This window comes from Carettochelys insculpta, chromosome 7, assembly GCF_033958435.1.
Source record: "Carettochelys insculpta isolate YL-2023 chromosome 7, ASM3395843v1, whole genome shotgun sequence".
Classification (NCBI taxonomy): domain Eukaryota; kingdom Metazoa; phylum Chordata; order Testudines; family Carettochelyidae; genus Carettochelys; species Carettochelys insculpta.
The window spans coordinates 58,592,885-58,616,998 of record NC_134143.1 but is presented as its reverse complement, the minus strand read 5'-3'; the positions used below and the strand labels follow the sequence as shown (position 1 = coordinate 58,616,998).

Below are 24,114 nucleotides of genomic sequence, written 5' to 3'. Positions count from 1 at the left end.
CCGCGGTTAGGCCTAGGCCGGGGCCTTCACTACCCCGCGACCCCGGCTCCTGGGAGGGGAGCGGGGCAGGCTTAAGGCCCCGCCCACACTCACCGTTCGCCCGCTTCAGGGCATTCTCGGGGCGCTGGAAATACACCGGCATGATGGCGGCGGGGGCAGCAGCTTCTCCTCACAGGGCAGCGACAGGCGGCTCCGTGCGCCCAGACTGGCAGCCTGCTGGGCCGGAAAGGGAGAGCTCCACGTGACCCACACGCACCGACGTGTCCGGAAGCGGAAACCCCTCCTCCGTGAAGCGGCGTGGTTCTGGGGAGGAGGCATACAGTCGGCCTCGAAAGGGAGATTCGTCTGGTTAGTTGTGGCGGAGGGGCTGGAGCACGGCAATGGGAGGCCTGTTAGACACAGGTTCGATTCCCCTGTTCCTCAAGTTAGCGGCTGGGTGATATGTGCAGGGGAGAAGAGGGTTCTTGCTGTGTATTGTGAATTCCCCAGTGAATGGCGAAATATCCTTCCACGCGGAAAATAGGTGACCTAGTAAAGACCTCCTTGCTCTGTGTGCGCTCAGTGATTCACAGTGCGGCCGTGAAGCGTCTGCGTTTTTCTGTCTCGCATTTGCCGGCGCAGCTTTAGAAACGCTATTCCAGGCTACGCTTTCTTCTAGGAGTAAAGGCACTTCGAAGTGCCCGCTAGAGAGAATTGGCCTAATAAACTGCTGCATATTCACCGCAGCACTTTATTAGTAATCTCCCATCACCCTGATTAACATGCCCCCTTCGAACTGGGGGCAAGTGTAGACAAGCCCATTTAATTTCCCATTGTGTTCACGATTCATTTAATGTCTTTAGGTCTCTCTCAAGTTCCTCTGGCCTGCACTACAGGGGAAGGTTGAATTAAGGTATGTAATTTCAGCTACGTTAATTATGTAGCTAAAGTTGAAGTACCTTAATTCAGGCTTCCGTACCATCTCCGGTAAGGGAGGTTGATGGGAGCCTTTGTTGTCACCAACTTCCCTTACTCCTAATAGGGAGCAGGAGTACTGTGGTTTACGGGGGTGCCCTGCAAATTCAATTTAGTGGGTCGCCCTAGGCATGCTAAATCAAACTCCACATGATCAACTGCAGCATGGTTGCTCTTTCCTATAGACCGTGTCTACACTAGCAAAAACTTTGAAATGGCCATGCAAATGGCCATTTCGAATTGTACTAATGAAGCACTGAAATACATACTGAGCGCCTCATTAGAATGCAGGTGGCTGCAGCACTTCAAAATTGACGCGGCTTGCCACCACGCGGCTCATCCAGATGGGGGTCCTTTTCGAAAGGACCCCGGCAGCTTCGAAGTCCCCTTATTCCTATCTGCTCATAGGAATAAGGGGACTTTGAAGTAGCCAGGGTCCTTTCAGAAAGGAGCTCCGTCTGGACGAGCTGCATCAATTTTGAAGTGCCACGGCCGCCCGCATTCTAATGAAGCGCTGAATATGAGTAAACTTCAAAATGGCCATTTGTATGGCCATTTCAAAGTTTTTGGCTAATGTAGATGTAGTCATAGTGTAGATGTACCCCCATGGTATGTCTACATAGCAAAATTATTCCAGAATAGCTTATTTCAGAGTTGTTATTCCAAAAAAATTGGTCCAGAATAATGTGTCTACACTTCAGGGAAGCCTCGGAATAAGGAAAATTTATTCTGAAATAGTGTGTTTAGCACTGGTTCTAGGGGCTCTAATCTGAAATACTTTGTCTACACAGCAGAATTATTTCGGAATAATAATTCTGGAATAGTTTATTTCAAAATAGCCTCTATTACCGATCTACATAGCCCCTATTCTGAATTATCTATTTCAGAATAGGTGATATTCCTAATATAGTGAGGTTTACCAAATTTGAAAAAAGATGGCCACTATGTTGAAATTATTTCAAAATAGCGATTGTGTTGTAGAGATGCTCACAAAAATATTTCGAAATAACAGTCATTATGTCTAAATAACATTGCTGCGTAGAAATACCCTCACTGTCGTCTGTGGTTCTGACTACCCTTAATGCCTTGTGGCATCTGCAAATGTTGCTACTTCATGACTCCTCTGCCTTTCGAGATCATTAATAAGTAACATTATACAAGAACTAGTGTGGAACCTTCAGGCTCTTGATGAACCCTGACCACTTGATCAAGCTGTTTGCTTTCTGTCTCCAACCAGCTTTTGCCTATCATCCCATGGCTGCCTGCTTCTTTACTAGCTTCTAGTCATGAAGCTGGTTAAAGGTCTTTTGGACCTCCAAATAAATTCTCTAATTCTCTTTCAACCACTTCTTTATTGACATGTTTAAAGGCTATTGAGACACAATTATCCATTTCTAAAATAGTCAAAAGAGGCGCACAAACCAGTGAAGGGAAGAGGTACTCAAAAGAGAAGAAAACAGGTAGGCCTCAATTCTATGTTTATGCAGGTGCTTGCTGTACACAGACTTTGCAGGATTTTGCATGTTTGTACAGTGCCAAACATTTCTGAGCCCAAAGTCTGTTAACTTACAAAGTTAAAATAAAAATAGCAGAGAAAGAGAAAAAATCAGACTGACTTACACAAGTAAAAAAGATAGTTTTAAACTCTTATTTGAAAATAAATTAGAAAGGAACAACAAAGCTTTATGAGACAGACTAACAGCAAAGCATAAAGAGACACCTTCAGACTACAACCTGACTACAAACAGGTACATCCTTAGGAAGATACAAGACTTCTGGGGAGGCATATAGGAATAATACATATCCACACTGAGAGTGCCACCTGGATAATTATCATCAGTAATACATGTTTAAGAATGAGAAATGCACCCCCTTCCCTCACATACACACAAAAAGACTAACTTATGGAAGCAATGGACTCTTAAGTAAACATCAAAACACTGCGGCTGTGTCTACATGGGCACAAATCTTTGAAATAGCCATATTTCAAAGATTACTAATGAGGTGCTGAACTGAATATTCAGTGCCTCATTAGCATTAGGATGCTTCAGGCCACAGTGCTTTGAAACTGCTGCTTTCGAAAGCGTGCAGCGTGGCTACATGAGGGTCCTTTTCGAAAGGACCCACCCCTTTCGAAATCGCCTTATTCCGTTCAGTGATGTTCAGCATGTTGAATAGTAACAGAGAGTTAGTTAGTCTATATTCTAACAAAACAAACCAGCTGTCATGTAGGACATTAAAGACTAACAAAATAATTTATTAGGTGATGAGCTTTCATGGGGCAGACCTTCTTCATAGCATTTCCAGTACAGACTGACAGTTATGTAGCAATAGCCCTCACACCCCTCCCTTCAGTTCCATATATCTGATTTGTCAGTTTTTCTTTCTTTCTTTAGTTTTTTTTTTTTTTGGACCTCTGTGCTACATAACTGTCAGTCTGTACTGGAAACGCTATAGATCTGAAGTAGTGGGTCTGTCCCATGAAAGCTGATCACCTAATAAATTATTTTGTTAGTCTTTAAAGTGCTACATGACAACTGGCTTGCTTTATTAAAACACTCTGACAGTTCATCAAGAAGCTGGAGTGAAGTTCTGGTACAGCTGAAGGTGCAGAGTTGAGCAGGACAAAACTTTCTGATCATAAAGTAAATTAGCCGAAAAATGCCGTTTTGAACCACACTAGCATTTTTTTAAGAAAAATAAAAAGATCATTTTAACGTTTTTGAACCCAATCATTTTGACATAGTCAAATGAACTATTTCATCTGACAAATGTCCCTTCTGGTCAGCATTTTGTCCCAATAGTTCCCTTCCAACCTCACTGTTTTGGTTTGAAATATCCTCTGACAAGGACATTCCAAAAGCTGGTCTGCCTGACTGAAAGGTTTTCAGTTCTGGATTTTGGCAACTGGGGGAAAAATCAGTTTCACCGGGAAACGAACCGATTTTATATATTGACTCAGATTGTTCAGTCCAGCCACCAAATGGTGAGGCGCTGAGCCGCAGTGGGGAAATCACAGAGGAGAGACCCGGGGGCGTAGGCAGGCGGGAGGAGGGCAGGGGAGCCCTCTCTTCTCCCCCAAGAAATCCAGGAGGTTGGGAGGTCGCCCAGAGGGGCCTGGGATGCGGCCCCACAGACAAAGGGGGGAGGCCGAAGGAAGGAGTCCCAGAGAAGAGACCCGGGAGGCCGCGGCGAGCAAGACCCCGCCCGCCCTCTGCTGCCTTCCGAGCAGCTGATCTTCAAGCCTTCTGGCGGGACAGTCCAGGACGCCGCGCCCTCCTGTGGCGGCCCGCGCGTGCGGGCCGGGGAGCAGCGGGGCTGGGCCTAGCCCCGAAGGCGGTGCCAGGGCAGCGGGCAGAGCCGGCCTGAGGCGGAGCAGGGCCTGGGCGCTGTGGCGGCGGCGGCCGCCGGGGAGCCGGGAAGAGGGGGCGAGGGCCGTGCCGGGCCTGCTCTGCTGCGCTCGGGGTGGGTCGAGCAGAGCCGGGCAGCAGGAAGATGGCAGAGCCGGAGATGCAGCTGCTGCTCGGCGTGGGACTGATTGGTAAGGCCACCCTGTGCCCTTTGCCCCTGGGTGGCCGCCCAGGGCAGCTCTGTGTGCCCGGGAGGGACAGAGCCCGCCCTGCCAGGCTCCCCTGCCCCTTCCCTGTCGTGTGGGGCCCTTGTGCTGTGGGAGGCAGAGCTGCTGCTGCTGCACTTCCTCCCTCGAAAGTGATCCCCAGCACATAGCTGGGTTACAGCTCGGTTCGTGGCCCTCAGTGCCCCAGGGTGGTGGGGGCAGCACCCGGCAAACGGTTCCTGCTCTTTGAGGTGCCCCTCTGAGCTTTCTCCTTCACCCGAGGGGACGTAACCAGCTGGGCGGGGGGGAGTCCCTTCCTCTTGTGTCCTCTTTGTGTGTCTTTGGCGTGGCTTCTGATACAGTCCTGCGTGAAGTTCTCATGAGCAAATCATGGAAACAAGGTCTAGGTGAAATTACCCAAGTGGTTGAAAGATACTCCAGGAGTAATTATCAAAGGTTTGCTGATAAACTGAGAACAACAGGAAGTCCAGTGGCACCTTATAGGCTAACAGATATTTTGGAGCATAGGCTTTTGTGGGCAAAGACCCACTTTGTCAGATACATGGGGGTCTTTGCTCACAAAAGCTTATGCTCCAAAATATCTGTTATCCTATAAGGTGCCACTGGACTTCTTGTTGTTTTTGAAGATGCAGACTAACTCGGCTACTTTCTGATAAATTGAGAGAGCATCTCTAGTGAGGTTCCACAGGGGCTGGTCCTGGTCCAACACTATTCCGCATTCGCATTGAATGATTTGGACAACAGAATGGAAGGTATCCTTTTAAAAGGTGCACATGACACCAGTCTGGGTGGGGGTACAAGCACTTTGGAGGACAGGGTTTAAATTCAAAATGAGTGACAAAAGGGGGAATTGATTGGAATTCAACAGCTTGAAATTCAATAAAAGCAAGTGCAGAGTGAATAGTCTCAGGAGGTAGTTGTGTTAGTCTGTAGCTTCACAAAAAAACACACAAAAAACCCAGTCCTGTAGCACCTGAAAGACTAACAATTTTATTAAGAAATAAGCTTTCTTCGGTAAGACCCACTGCGTCAAAGTAGTTCTCTTAGGAAGGAAAAATCAAATACTGTATACAACTACAAGTTGTCTAGGTTGGGATAGGCAAACTTGTAGGTCTGAGAGCCACATCTCAGTATGGAATTTGTATGGCTGGCCATGAAATTTCATGAAATTGAGGGTTGGGATAATAGGATTAGCTGAGGGCTCCAGACTGGGGCGCAGGTTCAAGAGCAGGACAAGACCCAAACTTTGTTGCCTGGTGGCAGATCGAGAGTCAAAGGAAAAGGTCTGAGGGGCTTAACGCAGCACGAGCCAAAGTTTGCCATTGCCTGGCTTAAGTGCTAATACTGTTGAAAAGACTCTGGTTTATAGTGGACCACACACTGAATATGAGACATCTGTGTGACGTAGCTGCACAAAAAGGCTAATATGATTCTAAGGTGCATTACTAGAAGTGGTGTACGTTAGACACAGGAGACAATTGTCTTATTGTAGTTGACACTGGTGAGACTAGGGTGTAGTTCTCAATTCTGGGCAAAACAATTTACAGAGGATGTGGACAAAATGCAAAGAGTCCAGAGGAGAGCAACGTACGATAAAAGATGCAGAAAATCTAACTTATAAAGGGGGGTGAGAAAAAAAGACTGAAAGACAATTTGAAAAAATCTTCCAATACCTTATGGGCTGTTATAAAAGGCACAGTGATCAATTGTTGTGCACGTCCGTCGTTGTGCCCTCTAATTTTTTCCGTCCAGGTGAAGAATAAATTTTGTTGTGTGCATGGAAGCATTTTCATAAATAGAAATTCATGCTGCCGGCTGTTAGCACTGTGGACACTCTGCTAATCAGCTGTATGGCATTTGAATCTTTCCTGGGAGGCTGCCCAAACAGTCAGCTTGCGGGGAACGCTGACCATTGAGGATAGGACAAGAAGTAAAGGTGTTAATGTAGAGCAAGAGAGGTTTATGTTAGATATTAAGAAAAAACTTTCTGACTCTAACAGTTGTTAAGTACAGTAATCCCTAGAAATGCATGATTTCAAGTTGCGCTTAACTTGCATTAATGTGAGTTAAGTGCAGCTCAAATCTCTCTCCCCCTGTCCCTGGCTCAAACCCCCCACCCCGACCCACACAGCCCCAGTTCATCCCCACCCTGTGCGGCTCCAGCTCACCACCTCCCGTGCCCAGCTCTGACTCCAGCTCACCACTCCACATGGCCCCAGTTCACCCACACCCTGTGAGGCTCTGGCTCACTCAACCCATGTGGCTCTAGCTCAACCCCCAAAGGGCTGCACAGCTCTCGCTCCCAACCCCTCTGTTGCTTCCACAGCCCTAACACACCCCAGGCTTAACCCCCCTGTCCCCCTCCCACCTCCAGGCTTTACCCTCCCCAACTACTCACCCAAACCCAGGACTTAACCTTTCAAAAGGAGCTCCAGGTGCTCCTGCTGCTTCCCTGGCTGCAGAACTTGTGATCTGTTGGGGAAAAAAGTCCCCCCCCCCCGACTTCCATGTAATTCCAGATTTGCGAGGGTGCATAGGAACACAACTCTCGCATAACTCGAGAGACTACTGTACAGTACTAGGCTTCCATGGAAGATCCTGGAGTCCCTATCTTTGGACACTTTTAAAAATAAGTTGCACAAACATTTGTCAGATGTATTCATGATTTACTTGGTCCCGGCGCAGCTCAGGGGTTTGGACTTGATGACTTCTTGAAGTCCCCTCTTGCCAGTCATATGATTCTATAACTGAAGTGTGAACCCCAAAACTACCAAGCAACAGAGAGCCCTCTGCCCACAAATTGTAACTAGCCATTGGTAATAATGGGGCTAACAACATGGCTCTGCCTCTCTGGGGTGTTGCTAGGACTGATAAACCTTTTCGAAAGGACCCTGGCTACTTTGAAGTCCCCTTATTCCTATGAGCAGATGGGAATAAGGAGACTTCGAAGTAGCCAGGGTCCTTTCAAAAAGGAGCCCCATCTGGACGAGCTGCCCGCATGCTAATGAGGCGCTGAATATGTATTTCAGCACTTCATTAGTAAACTTCGATATGGCCATTTGCATGGCCATTTCAAAGTTTTGGGCTAGTGTAGACACAGCCTTAATGCTTAAATAATGCTTTACCATTTGAAAGCATTGTTATAGTGTGAATGCTGGTGATTTTAAAGGATGCAATTTAGGATTCTGCAAATACTTATGTTCATTTTTATTTTTGACCACCTAAATAATTCCACTGATGTTAACTAAGTGTGCAGGAATTTGCATAACTGGAGACGGGACCTTTGAAAACTACAATTTTTTCTTTTCCATGTGCTCAGAAGCCTCACTTGTCTGGGACGTGCATGCCAAGAATTAACCAAGAGCAGACTTTTACAACATAATGTTTATAAATATGTGAAAATAAAAATTAACAACAGAAGCACTAATGGACTACTATAAGAATTGAGGCATGAGTTGGTATTGGTTTAGTGAGTGTGAAGTGGGATGTTACATCTATTCCAGTAAACAGATCTAATTAACCAATCAATTTACTTCCTTGCTGCTGTTTGGCATTCTCACAGTGAACATCTTTCCACCATAGAAAAAGACACCAATGGAGATGCTCTGTGGGTGTGGTGCTATCCTTCCACAACAGCTGAAATGAGGGACTTGTTGCTGAGAAAATGCTGCCTCACAGATGAAAATACATTGCTTCACACCTTTGTATTTGGCCAGTATAGAAGATCATGGTTCTATATCACAACAGTGGAAGTTCAAGATTCTTCAGTCTTGGACAAGGTGGGACTGAATCACCAATAAAGAGGTCTAAAGCAACGGTTCGGGACCTAGTTCTGCAAATGCTTTACTACTAGCTGAGATATTTGCTTTTGGTAATAGTTCTAGCAGGAAGAATATTCTCAGGAATAAGCACATCTCAAGAATGTTCATGGGATTGGGTCTGTGTTATGCAGATTTGAAATTCACTGAGTATATTTTATGGTCATTGTCAGTTGTGAACTTTTTAAGATTTTTGCAGATTATTTTGCAGCTGAAATATACTATAAACATTGTTTTGGAAAATAACTACAAAGTTCACTGATACATCAGATTGTATGTTTTCACTACAGATACAAAATATTGGAGAGGAGGAGAAACTACGGACTGTCTCATACTACAAAATTCCCAGTGAAAATACTGAAAATTTTTGCCTAGAAATTAAATGCGTCCTGTGACGCTAAATCCTGGCATTAGGAGTTCAGAGAAATCTGTAGAGTTACTAGCACAGTAGGGCTTGATTCTTGGTAGTCCTTGCATCCTGAAGTCATTGGGCAAAAAAATTGTCAGTAGCAGGTTAGTTTAACTTATACCAGTTTTTTAATTTGTGCATATGCAAAACAAGCATAATATAAACTCCCCATTTGCCCTGTCTAGGAGCAGCAAAAAAGGAGGTGTGGCTAGAAATAAAGAAAGGGGAATATATGTAGCCCTTTACTATGCAGATACAATTCCCTTTGATATCAGTGTGGCTTGTCCATAAGTTAAGGTAATGACAAAGGATAACTCTATGATTCTTCATCTTAATCCTAAATATATTTAGTGATACTTCCTCGCTCATACTTAGACCTGAGAAATAACAAAAGTGACAGAACATGAGTCATTGTGAGGAGAAAGGTAGGAAAGAAATGAAGGAAGATTGAAGTTGAGAGGGGGAATCCCACGTCGTGATGAAAAGGAGAAAGTTGGGTGCACCATGGATTTTAATATTTGGGGTGCTTTAGTAGAATTTATGAAGGAATATATTATAGCCATTTCTACACACACCACTTTTACTGAAAGTGGCATACTAATAAATGGCCAGAAAAATGCTAATGAGGCGTGGATTTAAATTCCCCAAAACTTGCAGGAAGAAGGGGCTTCCGGAAGAAGAATTTCTTTCCGGCAGATCCCCCAGGGACTGCTCCTCTAGACGCTGTTTTGAAGTCCAGAAGAGCTTCTTCCATACTCCAAATCATGTGACTGCATGCTAATAAGGAACCACCATATACATCTGTGCCTCATTAGCATTTTTATGGCCATTTATTAGCATTCCACTTTCGGAAAATGTGGCATGTGTAGAAGCGGCCTTTGTTAGACTGGAAATTAAAGTTGACAGACCTAGTATTATTTTGGACTGATTATTTGGATCAGAAGAGAGTGGAGATTTGGTATATGAGAATACAAGGGCTACTCCAGGCAATGTAGAAGAAAGAAGTTACATAGGAAGCTTTGTGTTATGAAAGGGTTAGGCTGATAATAGGTAAAAGAGGCTACATCTACACTAGCCAAAAACTTTACTAAGGAAGTGCTGAAACACATATTCAGCGCCTCATTAGAATGCGGGCGGCTGCAGCACTTTGAAATTGATGCAGCTCGCCACTGCACGGCTCATCCAGACGGGGCTCGTTTTCGAAAGGACCCCGGCTACTTTGAAGTCCCCTTGTTCCTTTTCGAAAAGGAGCCCCATCTGGATGAGCCACGCGGCGGCGAGCCGCAGCAATTTCGAAGTGCCACGGCCACCTGCATTCTAATGAGGCGCTGAATATGTATTTCAGCGCTTCCTTAGTAAACTTTGAAATGGCCATTTGCATGGCCATTTCAAAGTTTTTCACTAGTGTAGACACGGCCAGAGAGAGACAGAAACACTGTGTATAGCCTTGCTTTGTGTTACATCCTGTTTAATAGTAACAGAGAGGTAACCTTGTTAGTCCATAGTCTAACAAAACAAAACAGCAGAAATGTAGCACTTTAAAGACTAACAAAGTGATTTATTCAGTGATGAGCTTTTGTGGGACAGACCCACTTCATCAGATCAATAGTATTTACAGTACAGACTGACATCTGTACGTACAGAGGTCCAAAAAAAATTGCAATAAAAACTGACAGATCAAGTATTGTCCCACAAAAGCTCATCACCAAATAAATCATTTTGTTAGTCCTTAAAGTGCTACATTTCTGCTGTTTTGTTTTGTTAGAATACAGACTAACACGGCTACCTCTCTGTTACTGTTCAACATGCAAGGCACTACATTGAGCTGTTTGGAATGAAGATCCATCAACTATATAAAAATCTCACTCAGAGCCAGACAGACATCATCTTTCTCTCACCCCTCGCCCCTCTCCCTCACCCTCTTCCTTCAGTCTCATGTGCTTGATTTGTCAGGGATCTGGCCGTTAAACCTACTGAATTTAGTTCTATTGTGTCAGTGGCAGCAGGGCAGGATGCCACAGAGGAGTCAGTGGCGGCAATGTCCAGAGCTGCAAATGACTTCTTAAAGAGATGCGGGTTGCCAAGCCCTCTTATAGAACTTCCCTTGACTTACCTTTTTTTTAGCAGCAAAGACCACTTTTCTCTTACATGTCTCCCCTCTTCCTTTCTCTTCAGAGTGCCCCTTTACAGAATGCTATCCTCAATTTTATCACTATTTTATGCTGCCTCTATTATATCCAACAGAAAAGGGACAATGGGACAATTTGTCAGATATTCTAAAAATTAAGGCGTAAAAGGGGACCCAGGCTGCAAAATGAGTCTTTGAAAGCATTGTTATAGCTCACTCATTATGTATAGTGTAATAGATTTTTCATTGTTGCATTCTCTGTATTTCTGTTAAAATATGTCTACATTTTAAATATATCTTAGCATTAAAATTTCTGTGCAGGTACATGATTTATTATGCTCTTCTGAAGGATTGGATTGCTTATGCATTCATCTTTATTATTGATGATTCAAATATTTGCAGATGTACTTTTATTTTCTCTGTACTTTGGCCTTAAAGTCCCTAAATAAGTTGTTGTAAGACTTGTGGCATTCCATATTAAGTAACAAATAGCGGTGATTCCTCCTGTCCTCCTCCTGTTCTTGCCACCTGAGATCCCCCCACCCTGGTTCCATCCTCCTCACTCCACTGTAATTTACCATAGCTGCAGTGTGAGGTTAATGGGGTAGCGGAAGTCTTGTGTTTTGGGTTTTTTTATTTTGTTCATTTTTTGCTTCATTTAATCCACTTAATATTGGTAACACTGACTCAGTGGAAGTGGATCAAGTCAGAAGCCTTTAGCTGTGCCTTTCTTCCTGAATAGAAATGAGATTTGCATGCGTGTCACCATCTCCTGGTACTGTAATATGTTGTGTGAGAGTTGCAGTACTTTTAGTAATATAAGTATTACCTGAATTAAAGTGGAAGTATGTAAAACAACCTCTGTGTTTTTTGTGTTTTGGACAGGTGACTCACTTTTCTATTGTTCTGACTGCCAAAGATTTTAACCCGGAGAAATATGCAGCTTTCACTAGGATATTGTGTAGGTCTGTATAAAAGCTGTATTTAGTGTGCATATTTAAATACATAAGTCTTGCTAGACTGAGAGGCTGAATTATATATGTTGTCTAACAATATGAATGTCTGGTGAATTCTAACTGTTGAAATTCTAGGTCTATCACTAATTAGAAATGGCTATTTTTTGTCCATGTGATTAAAATTAAGAACATAGTCAAATGTCCAGCATATGTTACCACAAAAATAAAATTCTTAATTTTTCCACAGCTTTTTTTCCCAATAATATGTATTAACCATAAAATAAATCCTGAAAGAGCCCCTATGATTTTTCTATTCCACTGTTGCACAAACTATTTGATTGTGATTTATTTTCTCTTTTGGTTTGTGGAACTTTCTAAGCTTTATTTATAAACTGAGTTTTCTAAATGATCTGAAAATTATAGTTGAAATTAAAAAAAAAATGTGACTACCTTCTTATGGAAAATGAAAGATGGAAATTCAAAACCCTCTGCAACAATATTTTTGAAACAATTTGTTTGTAGATTTAGGTATGGTGTCTCTACATCTGAATTCCTTTCTGCTTTCCCAGGCGAAACTTAGTTAGAACTTAGAGGAAGTGAAAGGATTAGTAAATGGATATTAAAAGAGGGGAGAGGTTTTTTCTATGGGTGTGTATACACTAGGAACTAACTTAGAAGTTAGGCGCTACTTCGAAGTAGCCTGCAGATAATTTACAGTAGTTAACTTCAAAGAAGGGGAGCCCAACTTCGCCGTCCTTACTCCATTCCCGGTAATGGAGTACTGCCCTAGTTGAAGTTTAACTTCGAAGTTGGGTGTGTGTAGATGTTCAACTTTGAAGTCTGTTACGCAACTTTGAAGTTATTTTTATAGTGTGAAAACGGCCTATGTGTCAGGGATAGACTGAGAATCCTTGTGTTTGTCTCACATACCACAGGTGTCTTCTCAGCCCTCTTTTGCTAATGTTTCTTTGATAATCATGATGGTATTGATCATATGAACAGTATTTAAAAATCAGATGAATAATAGTTTTGCCCTGAGAAAACAAATATTTTATAAATCCACAAATATTTTATAGATCCCACTCACTTTTGAAACAGGAAATCCTCATGAGAATATAAATTGACAGGGAGCCAAAAAACACCAGACAAGTTTTTGTGTGCATGCTGAGAGGCTTTTTATTCTCATATTTAAAACTAATATCAATCATGGGTCTTCAATCAGAATGCTTCCAAATCAGAGTTCTGGTGATACCATGATCTTTTCATATGCCTAGTTATACTGTTCACACCATCGCAAATTAAAACTATAATTTTTTATTTTTTTTAATGCAGAATCTATTTGAAGCACGGGAGTCCAGTTAAAATGATGGAGAGTTACATTGCAGTGCTTACAAAGGGGATCTGCCAGAGTGAAGAAAACGGATCTTTTCTCAGCAAAGATTTTGATGCCCGAAAGGCTTACCTTGCAGGTTCAATCAAAGGTTAAGAACAAATCTGTAGTCAACTGCTTGTATATGTGTTATTTAATTATTAAACCCATAAAGTCTTTCTGCTCACATAGAAAATAGATTTATATATCAAGTCCTAAATTCTGTTCAGATAAGTAACTAATATGACCTGTTTGTTTATATTTTGGGTATAATTATATCTGGTGACTATATATCAAGTGTTAAATTCTGTTCAGATAAGTAACTAATATGAACTGTTTATTTATATTCTGGATATAATGATATCTGGTGATTAGACTATATTTTTTAAAGAAATATTGCCAGAAGATACACTTTTGATACCATAATGTTTTTCGTTCCTGTCTCATAGATGTAGTATCTCAGTTTGGCATGGAAACTGTCATCTTATTCACTGCACTGATGTTAAAGAAAAGAATTGTTGTATATCATCCTAGAATAGAAGTCATCCAGGAGTTTACCAGGTACAGCACATACCTATAAATAAAAAATCTACAAAGCCCTAATTCTGCAAAGTATCCATATTCAGGAAAGTGTTAAAGGAAATGCTTAAAATTTAACGTGGTCTTTGGTCCCATTGATTTCAGTGGAACTGAAGTATGTGCTTTCCTGAACTGGGTCCTTAAAATAGAATGAATGGGCTAAGTCACTGATTAATATAAGTATTAATAAAAAATACTTAATTTCAAATGCTTCATTTCCTTAGGACTCTGCCTGCTTTAGTGTGGCATCGACAGGACTGGTCAATTCTTCATTCATACGTTCATCTAAATGATGATGAACTGGAAGCATTAAAGACCTGCACAGGTAGTGCTAATAAGTTATCTGTCCAACTTTGTTCATAATGTTAACTTCATTTACATTGGAGCAACACCTTTGAGCAATACTGTCATGAAAAGTCTGTTGCTATTTTATAGTAAATTCATTATGCAGCTTTTTCATTCTTTAAATCTATACTAGAATTTAGACTGCATTTTTTTCTTTTCACAAATTTGTATTTCATGTTAAAGATCAGATAATTTTATTGATGGTTCCATCCAGATGGATTGTCATTCCCCACTCACCCACCAAGCTGCTGTAAATGATTTTCTTTAGTTATTAAGAAGTAGAGCCAATCATTAGAGAGTATGGTAAGGTAATTCATAATCATATATCACCAATTGTGGAATTGTTATCACCAAATAATTTTTGGTAATCTTCCTGGGGCCTCTTAGTAGAAATGGTCACAAAAAATGTAATGAAGAATTAATCTCATATCTGCTAGAAGCTGCTCAAGCTATTTGTAGCCTTCTATTGGGAAAAGGAAAATAGCCCAACCACTGGGGAATGGTTAAAATATGGGAGGTTGTGTTTACAGAAAAATTAATATACCATGTATGTATTCAGTAAAACATACAGGACAAGTAGATCGTTACTTTCTGTTCAGTACTCAGATTGTCATTCCAATCTGTTCACACCTGTTCCAATTTTTGATTAGCAACATTTGATACAGATATCTAATACAGATTTCACTCACTTTAATAAAATCACTAGGCACGACGTGTTATAATGATGTTTTCTGTGTAATATAACAGCGCATTAAATAGACTTGATTCCTGTATGTCTCTTTAAACAAATGTAACTGTTATAATGATTGTTTTGTTTCTGATATTTATATGGCAAGGATTTATAAACTTCCTAAATAAATAGCTTAATATAAAGGAGGGAGGGAAGTGAGCTTGTTTCCTTTTGATAATGTTTTGTGTCAGGTGGAATGAAAAGTTACAGGAAGGGTTGGTAACATGCCTTCCACTCATATAAGATTATATTCAAAGTTACCAACCCCTCCTGTAACATTTCATTTGCTAATAATTAAGTTTTCCCTAATGTTAGCTTCAAAAAGTAACTCAAAGAATTAGTGAGCATTTCACTTAAATTAACAAGAAGCAATTTAAAAGGCTGAAGTGCTATTCTGAATGTGCTCTACTGTGTTAGTTGGTGGCTCTACTGTCAGGTCACTGTAAAAGTCTGATTGTGACTTCTATTGAGTGTAGTTGTTGCATGATACTTCAAAAGACTGTAAGCTTCTGCCCTTCCCCTACACTGGACACAAAAGAATGAGCAAAGGACTTAGTGATTATCTTAACTGAATTTCCTTACTCTTATCTCTTTCAGATGATCAGTTCTATAGTTTATAGTTAAGAAGTATTTTTAATGGGTGACTATTTTGTCATAGGTATATACCTTGGGTCATAAAAATCACTAAACCACACTTCCACAGAAAATGGCTGCTGTAATGGGAGGCATACTGAGATGAACTTAGTGTGTGTGTTCTAAATCAGAAAACATTCTAGTGACACTACCATGATATTCCTTTCTCAAATAGTATCTAAGAGCAGCTTAATGCAGTCTTTCAGCCTATAGAACATCCGTGTATTTCACCTTGGTGGAAAGTGAATGTACAGTCACATTTTTGGAATATTTTGAGTAGTAAGAAAACTTTGATATTCCTTACTACATATAGGGCTTGTCTACACTTTCCCCCAACTTCAAAGGGAGCATGGTAATCAGGATGATGGGAGATTACTAATAAAGTGCTGCGGTGAATATGCAGCACTTCATTAGACTAATTCTTCCCCATAACAACTTTGAAGTGTCAAACTTCAAAGTGCTGACTTGCGTGTAGCCATAGGGACTTCGAAGTGCCTGCGATACATCAAAGTGCCTTTACTCCCCAAAAATGCAGTTACACACATGCCACCACTTTGAAGTTGCTGCAGGAGAGAATTAGCCTAATGAAGTGCTGCATATTCACTGTAGCACTTCATTAGTAATCTCCCATCACCCTGATTACCATGCCCACGTCAAAGTGATTTCTGTAAGTCAAAATGTACCCTAGGTGCCTAGTCAAATGTCCAAAGAAGTCAATTAACTTCAGTGGGTGCTGGATCAAGTCCTTAATTTTAAAACAAATTTTAGTTTACACTACATCTCTTTGTTTTTTTCCGTTTTTAATCAGAATTTGTTTTGGTAAATCTCTACCGCTTAGGTTACATTGCTGGATTTATAGATGCCAAAGTGAGCAATAGACCAGATTTATATGATGTCTATGTGAATTTGGCAGACAGTGAAATTACCATTTCGCAACAAGCAAAAGGTGGGTTGCAACATTTGGTTTTGTTTTCTTGGCGGGGAGTATTTGCTTTGTAACGTCGTGAAGATAGAGCCAAGTTCATCAAAATATTAGTCATTTTTGGGCTCTTTATGAACAAGCAACTATTGTAGAGCTTTTGTGGCCTTTCTCAGCTGGAAGCTTGGAAGATCTTTGGTGAGTCTGGGCCCTAATATCATCATTTATAAATTAGAGAATGATGGTATGGCATATAACACTCTCAAGTCTTAATAAAAACATGTGACTGAAACATTTCATATTTTCTCAAAGTTGCATTCTAAATCATCGGTGGGTAATGGATCCAGCCGAGGACTAAGCCCTTATGAATATCACTTCCCAGTTTCACACCATCTGAACTCTGGGTTTTCTATCTCCTCTCAATGATCAAGAGAGAATGCTGCTTGCAAAATTTCAGGCTACTTCTGCACAAGAGGCTTTTCCCAGCAAAACTGGGCTTTTGTCAGGAAAAACCACGGCGCGTCTACACGCAAAATGCACGTTGTCAATAGTTTGTCAACGAAACCCAGCACGTATGCCAGCAGCCTTATACCTCTACCTGTTGAGGTATAACGCCTCTCTCAACAGTGTTCTGTCAACAGAACAGCCATGTAGATGCTCCAGGGCCTTTTGTCAACAAAGACAGGGCTTCTGGTTCACCAGACAGCACTGATTGCAGAGCTTCTGTTCAACCAGTCTGTCAAGAGAGGGCCTGGCAGTCTGGCTGCTCTCCGTCGACAGAGCAGATTGCTCTTTCAATCTGCTTTTATGTGTAGACACAATCTGTCAACAGAAGTTTTGCCAGGAAATCCCTTCCGACAAAAGACTTCAGTCAACAGAGGCTTCTTGTGTAGACGTTGCCTCAGTGTATGGACGATAATGTCTTTAGAACAGTAGGAAATCTTTCTTGGTTTTATTAATAATACACAAATTAATCCCTTCATGGATGTCCGACAACAGATAGAGATCATGAAGAGTACTCATAATTTGGCTTGCCATCAGTTTACCAGATGACAGTTTGTTACTTAAATGCATGTGCACATTTCACTTCTAAAAATCCGTTGCAATCCTTTTCAAATTGTTATTGGCTTTTTTTGTTAAGAAAAAAAAGTATAAAGAAAAAACTGATCTTGATTAACCTTGATTTATCTGTACTTTATAATGAGGAGTCCTGTGGCATCTTAAAGACTAATATCTTTATTTGGACATCAGCTTTCATGGGCAAAACTCCACTTTAGATAAAGTGGGGTTTCGGCCACAAAAGCTTATTCCCAAATAAATCTGTTCGTCTTTAACGTGCCACAGGACTCCTCCTTTTTGTGGATACAGACTAACATGGCTACCCCTCTGATACCTTACTATATAGTTATATAAAACCTTCAGCATATATTTTGGATACTAGCATCATGCTTTTCTGCCTTTATACAATCTAAATATTTTGTTGTCTAATTGTACCTCTGCATATTATTTTTACCTCAGCAAGAACAATGAAGGGGATGTGATAATGCATGAAAATACAATAAACTTAAATGTTCTTTTTTGTGAAAAATGCTTATAGGCAATCCTAGTATTCTTCCTCATATATAAATATTTTCAGGAACTACCATTAAAGAGAGCATATGATTAAAGGTGAGAGGTGCCATTGTTATAAATGCTGGTGTCCTGCTACTACTGTGTTTGGATGAAGGGTGCCACATGTGCAAAATATTATCTTCCAGGTGGGTTAGATGATCAGAATGAATTCATTATGTATTTTCTGAATACCCAGATGCAATGACAATGGGAAAGTTACACAAAGAAATTGGTCAACTCATTGTTCAGTCTGCAGAAGATCCAGATAAATCAGACAGTCAGGTCATTAAGGTTAGTCACTTTTTATGTTTAAATTTCTCCTTTCATTAACATTTTATTTAAGAAAGAAAGAAAGAGAAATGAAATGAAGGCTATGTCTACACATGCCCCTCACTTTTGAAAGGGGCATGTAAATGAAGTGAGTCGAAAATGCTAATGAGGCACTGGTAAGACTATTCAGTGCCTTATTTGCATAATAGAAGTCACCCAGAGCATCAAAAGTGCTGCTTTCAAATTGCAAACTAGCCATGTAACCCCAATTTCAAAAACACCCTTCTTCCCATTTGTTTTTAGATGGCTACTTTTGAAATCAAGGTTTCCTATTGAAGGAAACTCACCTAAACAGCTAGTTTGCAATTTGAAAGCAGCACTTTTGACATGCTGTGTGGCTGATATTATGCAAATGAGATTCTGAATAATCATACCAGCATCTGATTAGCATTTTCAAACTGCTGCATCTACATACTGCTTCCGAAAGGGAAGGCTAGTACAGATGCAGCCGAAGTGTCACATCCTGCTTCACCGAAGTCAGTTGGTCTGTTGCAATCTCTAGTTTACAAATATCACTATACATCAAAATCCTTAGAATAGTTCTGTCCCCTGGTTATGATAATGTGCAAATAAAGGAACTAAAACATACTGTGTTGGCACTTGATATTGAGGAAATGCTAGACATTCTTTAACTGATGTTAAAATAAAATGATTTTACAGTAATCTAAGATTTTATCATCAGTGCTTCACGTATAATCTGTTGGAAAAATTCACAGCTAATATTTTAAACCCTGAAATATGCTATTCAGATTTAAGGTTGTGCTTTGATATGTTGTGTTTTTCTCCTTGGTCCCACAGCGGTAGAGTCTGTTAACTATTGCACAACAGCACTCTGGTAATAATTTTGAAATATAGGTTACAGACCCTGTGAAATGGTAAGAATCCACAGCTGTCATTAAATTAAATGGTCAGCATCGTATATGCTCAGATCTGAGAAAAGAATCTTAAAGTTTATTTTTAAGTGGCAGATTGATGTGTTCTGATGACCCATTATTGCCCCTGCATCATATTATTTGTATTAGTTACTTTCTCAGATATGTTAATGTTAAATAATTTTCTTAGTGCTGTGTTCATGCTTGTTCATTTTTTTTAAGGATATTTCGCTGAAGACAAAAGAAATTTTGACTAATCTGGCATCATTTACTGAAGTGTCTGATGGTGCTGAGAAACCAACACTTAACTTAGAAGCCCTAAAACAAAAGCGATATCCACCAGCTACAGAAAACTTTCTTTATCATCTAGCAGCTGCTGAACAAATGCTTAAGATCTGACTTTGTTGATATACTTCATTGTTGTGGACCAATGTGAAACTATGCCCTTTGCCATACAATGATGACTGTCTGCTACTTATAGAAAAAAGGTAGCAAAGAAAATGTTACACTTTTTAAATTATGTAATGCAAAATATAGACATTTGTCCTTGAACATGCAGCTGCACATGAGGAAATATTTCTAGTCTTTTTACTTTTCCTCGATTCTGACTCTCACAAGGACAGATACTGAATAACACAACCTGAGTTGGGCACCTGACTCTTGTTTGTGCCTTTGAAATTTTCCCCCTTATTCTTGGTTACTAGAACATTATAAAACTGGACATACTAGTATAAGCAAAATTAAATCAAATATGTTGAAAGTTATGCTGAAAACTGGAAAATAGCTAGAGCAGTAAAAATATACTTGTTTTATTTTGTTGCACAGCCATAAAGAAATAGGTGTTTTTCAGTGAGCAGTGTACAACTAACTTTTCTTTGTAATCTTCTGAGAAGAACTTAAATTCTTTGTAAGGAGGCCTACTTTCTGAGCCAAACTTCCAATGTTTCTGCAGAAATGTCCATGAAACCAGTCAAAAGGTTCTTCAGTAGCACTTTTGTTATATGAAAAATGGAACTCTTTTTCCTGGCCTTTGCACAGATGGGCATAGCATGTGGTTTTACATAGAGATTTTATACTTATGATCAAAAATTTAGTAATCCATATTTATACTATTAAAATTGAATGTTTGGTATCCTGAAACTATTAGAATTCATAATTGTGTACAAGCAATATTAATTTGAGAAAGTTTTGTTTATGTTTTGTAAACCAAGGAAGTCTATTTTAGAATATGGATAAGGAATTAAGCATCTATATATAAAATAGCTACTTACTGCAGTTAGTCTGGGAGAACTACTGCTATAATCCCCTATTTTCAGGGGTGGATAGTGCTACTTCATATGTTTACTTGAGACAGAAATTCTGCTGTTAATCTAGATACAGAATCATTTTTAAATGAGTAATGCATTGATTGTGTTTTGCATATCAGTGCTCTGACTTTTTCCATTTATATAACTTTAGGGGTATTTTAAATGGTCCAGATAAGATGAAAGATAATAGAGAAAGAAACTCAGTTAGAGCCTGATCTTTAAATTAATTGAAGTTAGTCTTTCGATTGAGTTCAGCATGCTTTGGATCAGACCTTGAGCATCTCTATAATTACAACAACAGGGCCAGAGTGAAAGATTTTCTCCATGCAGTCTTTAAAAAAAAAAAAGCTTTATTAAAATGGCATATAGATGAAATAACATGCATGGTTTAGGATAACTCACAAAAAAGCAGAGTTCTCATTTGCCAACTAAATTTTTGATATTTAATTTTCTTATATATTCAGACTTAAAGACTATTTAGTTGCAGAGTTCTTTATTGTTTGTCGTAGACTTTTCATTCTAATGTTTTTATATGAAAACAAATGAAACTAAATTTTGCACTTCAGGAATGTATACACATCACAAAGTCATGCCTATAAAATTATGATCATATTTTTCCCTGAACTCCCTGCCCTTTGTATTTCATGTAAATTGTGCTTGAATAGTTATGATCATCAAAAGTCACAGGCTTCCATTCTTAAATTAAAATAAAATAACAGAAATATTTAGTAACATGGTAACTTATAATATTTACATTTCAATCACAATGTCTAATTTAAAAAGAGTTTGTGTTTTTGACATTGTACAATAAGTTGGTATAAGCAAACTCTTGTTGCAGGTGGATGATGGAATTTCAATGGAGGATATGCAAAATTAGGTGTAAATTCTTGTCAAGCCCTGATGATTCACTAAGGGTATGCCTATATGCAGTAGGACATGAGGTTGAATTTATTAAGGTTAATTTTTTTTAATCACCTGATTTTGCAAAGTTGAGGGTGCATGTCCCCACTGGTATATGAAATCGATGTACTGTGTCCCCGTTAGGGTGTGCAGCTTTGACTTTGTCAGCAATGCACTGTGGGTACCTATCCAACAGTTCCTGCTGCCGCCTTGCATTCTGGGTTAAGCTCCCAGTGTCTAATAGGACAAAATAGTGCTTCGGGTGATCCTGGGTATGTCTCGTCAGCCTCTTGTAGTGCACTTATCTCTTCCCCTCCTGCTGGAAAGCAACAGCAGTATTTTCACAGGCTTTTTTCACTAGGTAGCCATGCAGATGCCATTGCAAGGCTAGCACGGATCCCATTCAGCTTCAAACTGTTGTGGCGAGTATAGTGAACACCATGCATTATACTGCAGTATGTACAGAGCCTAAGCAGCCATCAGAGCGATGAGGACTCTGAGGATATGGACATACATGTACATGAAACAGCTGGAGAAGAGGAACATGCAGATGCTCACTGGCTGTACTCAATGTTGCATGCATGGTGGAAACCAGTTCCGATGCTGTGAAATAAGCTCAAACTGGTGGGAACTCATTGTTCTGCAACTATGGAATGATCAGCAATGGTTACAAAGCTTCTGCATTTGTAAGGCCACTTTCATGGAAGTTTATGAATTGCTTTCCTTGCTCTGAAGCTCAGCAATACCAAAATGAGCCCTGCTCTGACAGTTCAGAAGGGAGTGGCAATAGCTCTGTGGAAGCTTGCAACACTACCCAGCTACCAGTCTGTAGGCAATCAGTTCTGAGTGGACAAATCTACAGTGGGGAATGCTGTGATCCAGGTAGTCAAGGAAATCAATACTCTTCTGTTAGGAACAGAGTGACTCTGGGAAATGTGGAGGACATATGGTTTTGCTGTGATGGGGTGCCCTAACTGCAGTGAGGTGATAGGGAGGTGCATTCCAGCTATCTTGGTAACAGACCAGCTTGCCACAGAATACATAAGAGCAAAGGGTACTACTTCATTGCATTGCAGGTGTTGGTGGATCACACCAGCTGTCTCACTGACATCAGCATCTTTAGGAATGCTAGTCTGTTTAAAAAGATTCAGAATGGAGCTTTCTTCCCAGACCAGAAAATTACCATTGGAGACATGTATCACAGAGGCAGCCGTGTTAGTGTGTAGCTTCGAGAACAAGAAATAAGTCTTGTGGCACCTTATAGACTAACAGATATTTTGGAACATAAGCTTTCGTGGGCAAATATCTGTTAGTCTACAAGGTGCCACAAGACTTCTTGTTGTTCATTGGAGACATGGCGATGTTAATAGTGATCCTGGGATATCCAGCTTATCCTTTACTCCAGTGCCTCATGAAGCCATAAAGGGACAGCCTGGACCACAGTAAGGAGCAGTTCAACTACAGCCTGAGTAAGTGCAGAATAGTAGTAGCATGTGCATTTGGCCATTTAAAGGCTAGGTTCAGGAGTGTCCTGACTTGGTTAGACCTGAGCACGTGTGTTGCTGTTAAGGAGGTGCCCTCCCTACCCCAAGGTGTGTGCTGGCCTATAAGCCCTGCTACGAGAGACAGGCTTTGTTTTTCTTCCTACTATTAGTTGGATTTTATGGTATATTCTTTTAGAGGGCTGTATACCACCACTGCCAGAACACACTGATAACCTCTGCAGGAGTAGCAAACACTCTCCTGCAACTCTAAATATAATTAGGCAAGAGAAAAAATAAAACTGATTATGGAATGCAGCAGTAATAAGTGGTAGAGCACTGTATGTAATATGATTAAGTGGCCGGTCCTGTGACCACCTAGTTTATACTTTTGCTAACATGCCACAAATTTTCAAAATAGCTATTTTCCTAACAGTTTTTTTGTGCCATCCTCTGCTGTAGGCCTCTGTTTTCCTGTCAGGAGAAAGTACAAGGACTCCATGGTAGCTACACAGAATGAAAATGAGAACCTCTAGCTTTCAAATGGCAGGGGTCTGCATTATGCCATCTCTCTGAAGCAGTGGCAAAGAGGGTGCTGAAGGTGTGAAATTGGGAGCACTACTTTCTTTGGAGATCACTTCTGTAAAATCAATTACAAAATAATTGATAATCTGTAGACATCACCTGGAGCATATGTAGCCCTAACCTTACAGAGCTGCTTCAGTAATGGAATTAATGAATCCCTTGCTAACCGTGATTCTGTTGTGTTCAATTTTTCATACAGCTTCATAACCAGATCCTGACTGGATATTCTGCCATAGTTATTTGGTAGTGTGCTCTAACTTCTTACCTCCATGGAAGATCTGTCTGTTTCTCCTCATCATTCTGGGTTAAGTGGAGGAACAGTGAATAAGGAGTAATAAAGTTAGGGATTATTAGTCCATAATATCTTCCCAAATCTGTTAGCACACTCCCCCTTCCCCTTATAGAAACTCTTCCACACACTTGGAGGAGCTCCTTGCACTGTCACCCTTTTCTCCCTAGGCTAGATACACATGCTGAAGTTGCTTGAAGCAATAATAATGCAGAAGTGCACTCATTCACTTCTCTGGAGAAGTTTTCACAGGCAAGCTAATTTGGATGAATACAGTCACTATACCAGTAACGATTTATTTTAATCCTCCTCAGCATAGGCT

General features: G+C 40.5%; 2 protein-coding genes across 3 annotated transcripts in view; one reads left to right on the top strand and one right to left on the bottom strand.

Moving 5' to 3' along the window:
- The window catches only part of EIF3A (eukaryotic translation initiation factor 3 subunit A), a 48,406-nt gene extending 48,159 nt beyond the window's left edge, over positions 1–247 (bottom strand). The window contains exon 1 of the mRNA XM_074999064.1: positions 94–247. Coding sequence (XP_074855165.1) covers positions 94–142 — 49 coding nt within the window. The 5' untranslated portion in view covers positions 143–247. The remainder of the gene's footprint in view (positions 1–93) is intronic.
- Positions 248–4,319: 4,072 nt separating this feature from the next.
- DENND10 (DENN domain containing 10) lies at positions 4,320–22,300 on the top strand. Of its 2 annotated transcripts, none has more exons than XM_074999058.1 (9): positions 4,320–4,495; positions 8,114–8,310; positions 11,772–11,851; positions 13,175–13,323; positions 13,661–13,772; positions 14,015–14,115; positions 16,337–16,444; positions 18,225–18,319; positions 19,453–22,300. In XM_074999058.1, the coding sequence occupies exons 1-9, from the start codon at positions 4,450–4,452 to the stop codon at positions 19,627–19,629; spliced, it is 1,065 nt and encodes a 354-aa protein (XP_074855159.1). In that variant the 5' UTR covers positions 4,320–4,449; the 3' UTR covers positions 19,630–22,300. The 2 variants fall into 2 exon arrangements, with proteins under 2 accessions (XP_074855159.1, XP_074855160.1); XM_074999059.1 differs by having other exon boundaries at positions 4,372–4,495; positions 8,094–8,310.
- The last annotated feature ends 1,814 nt before the right edge of the window (positions 22,301–24,114 follow it).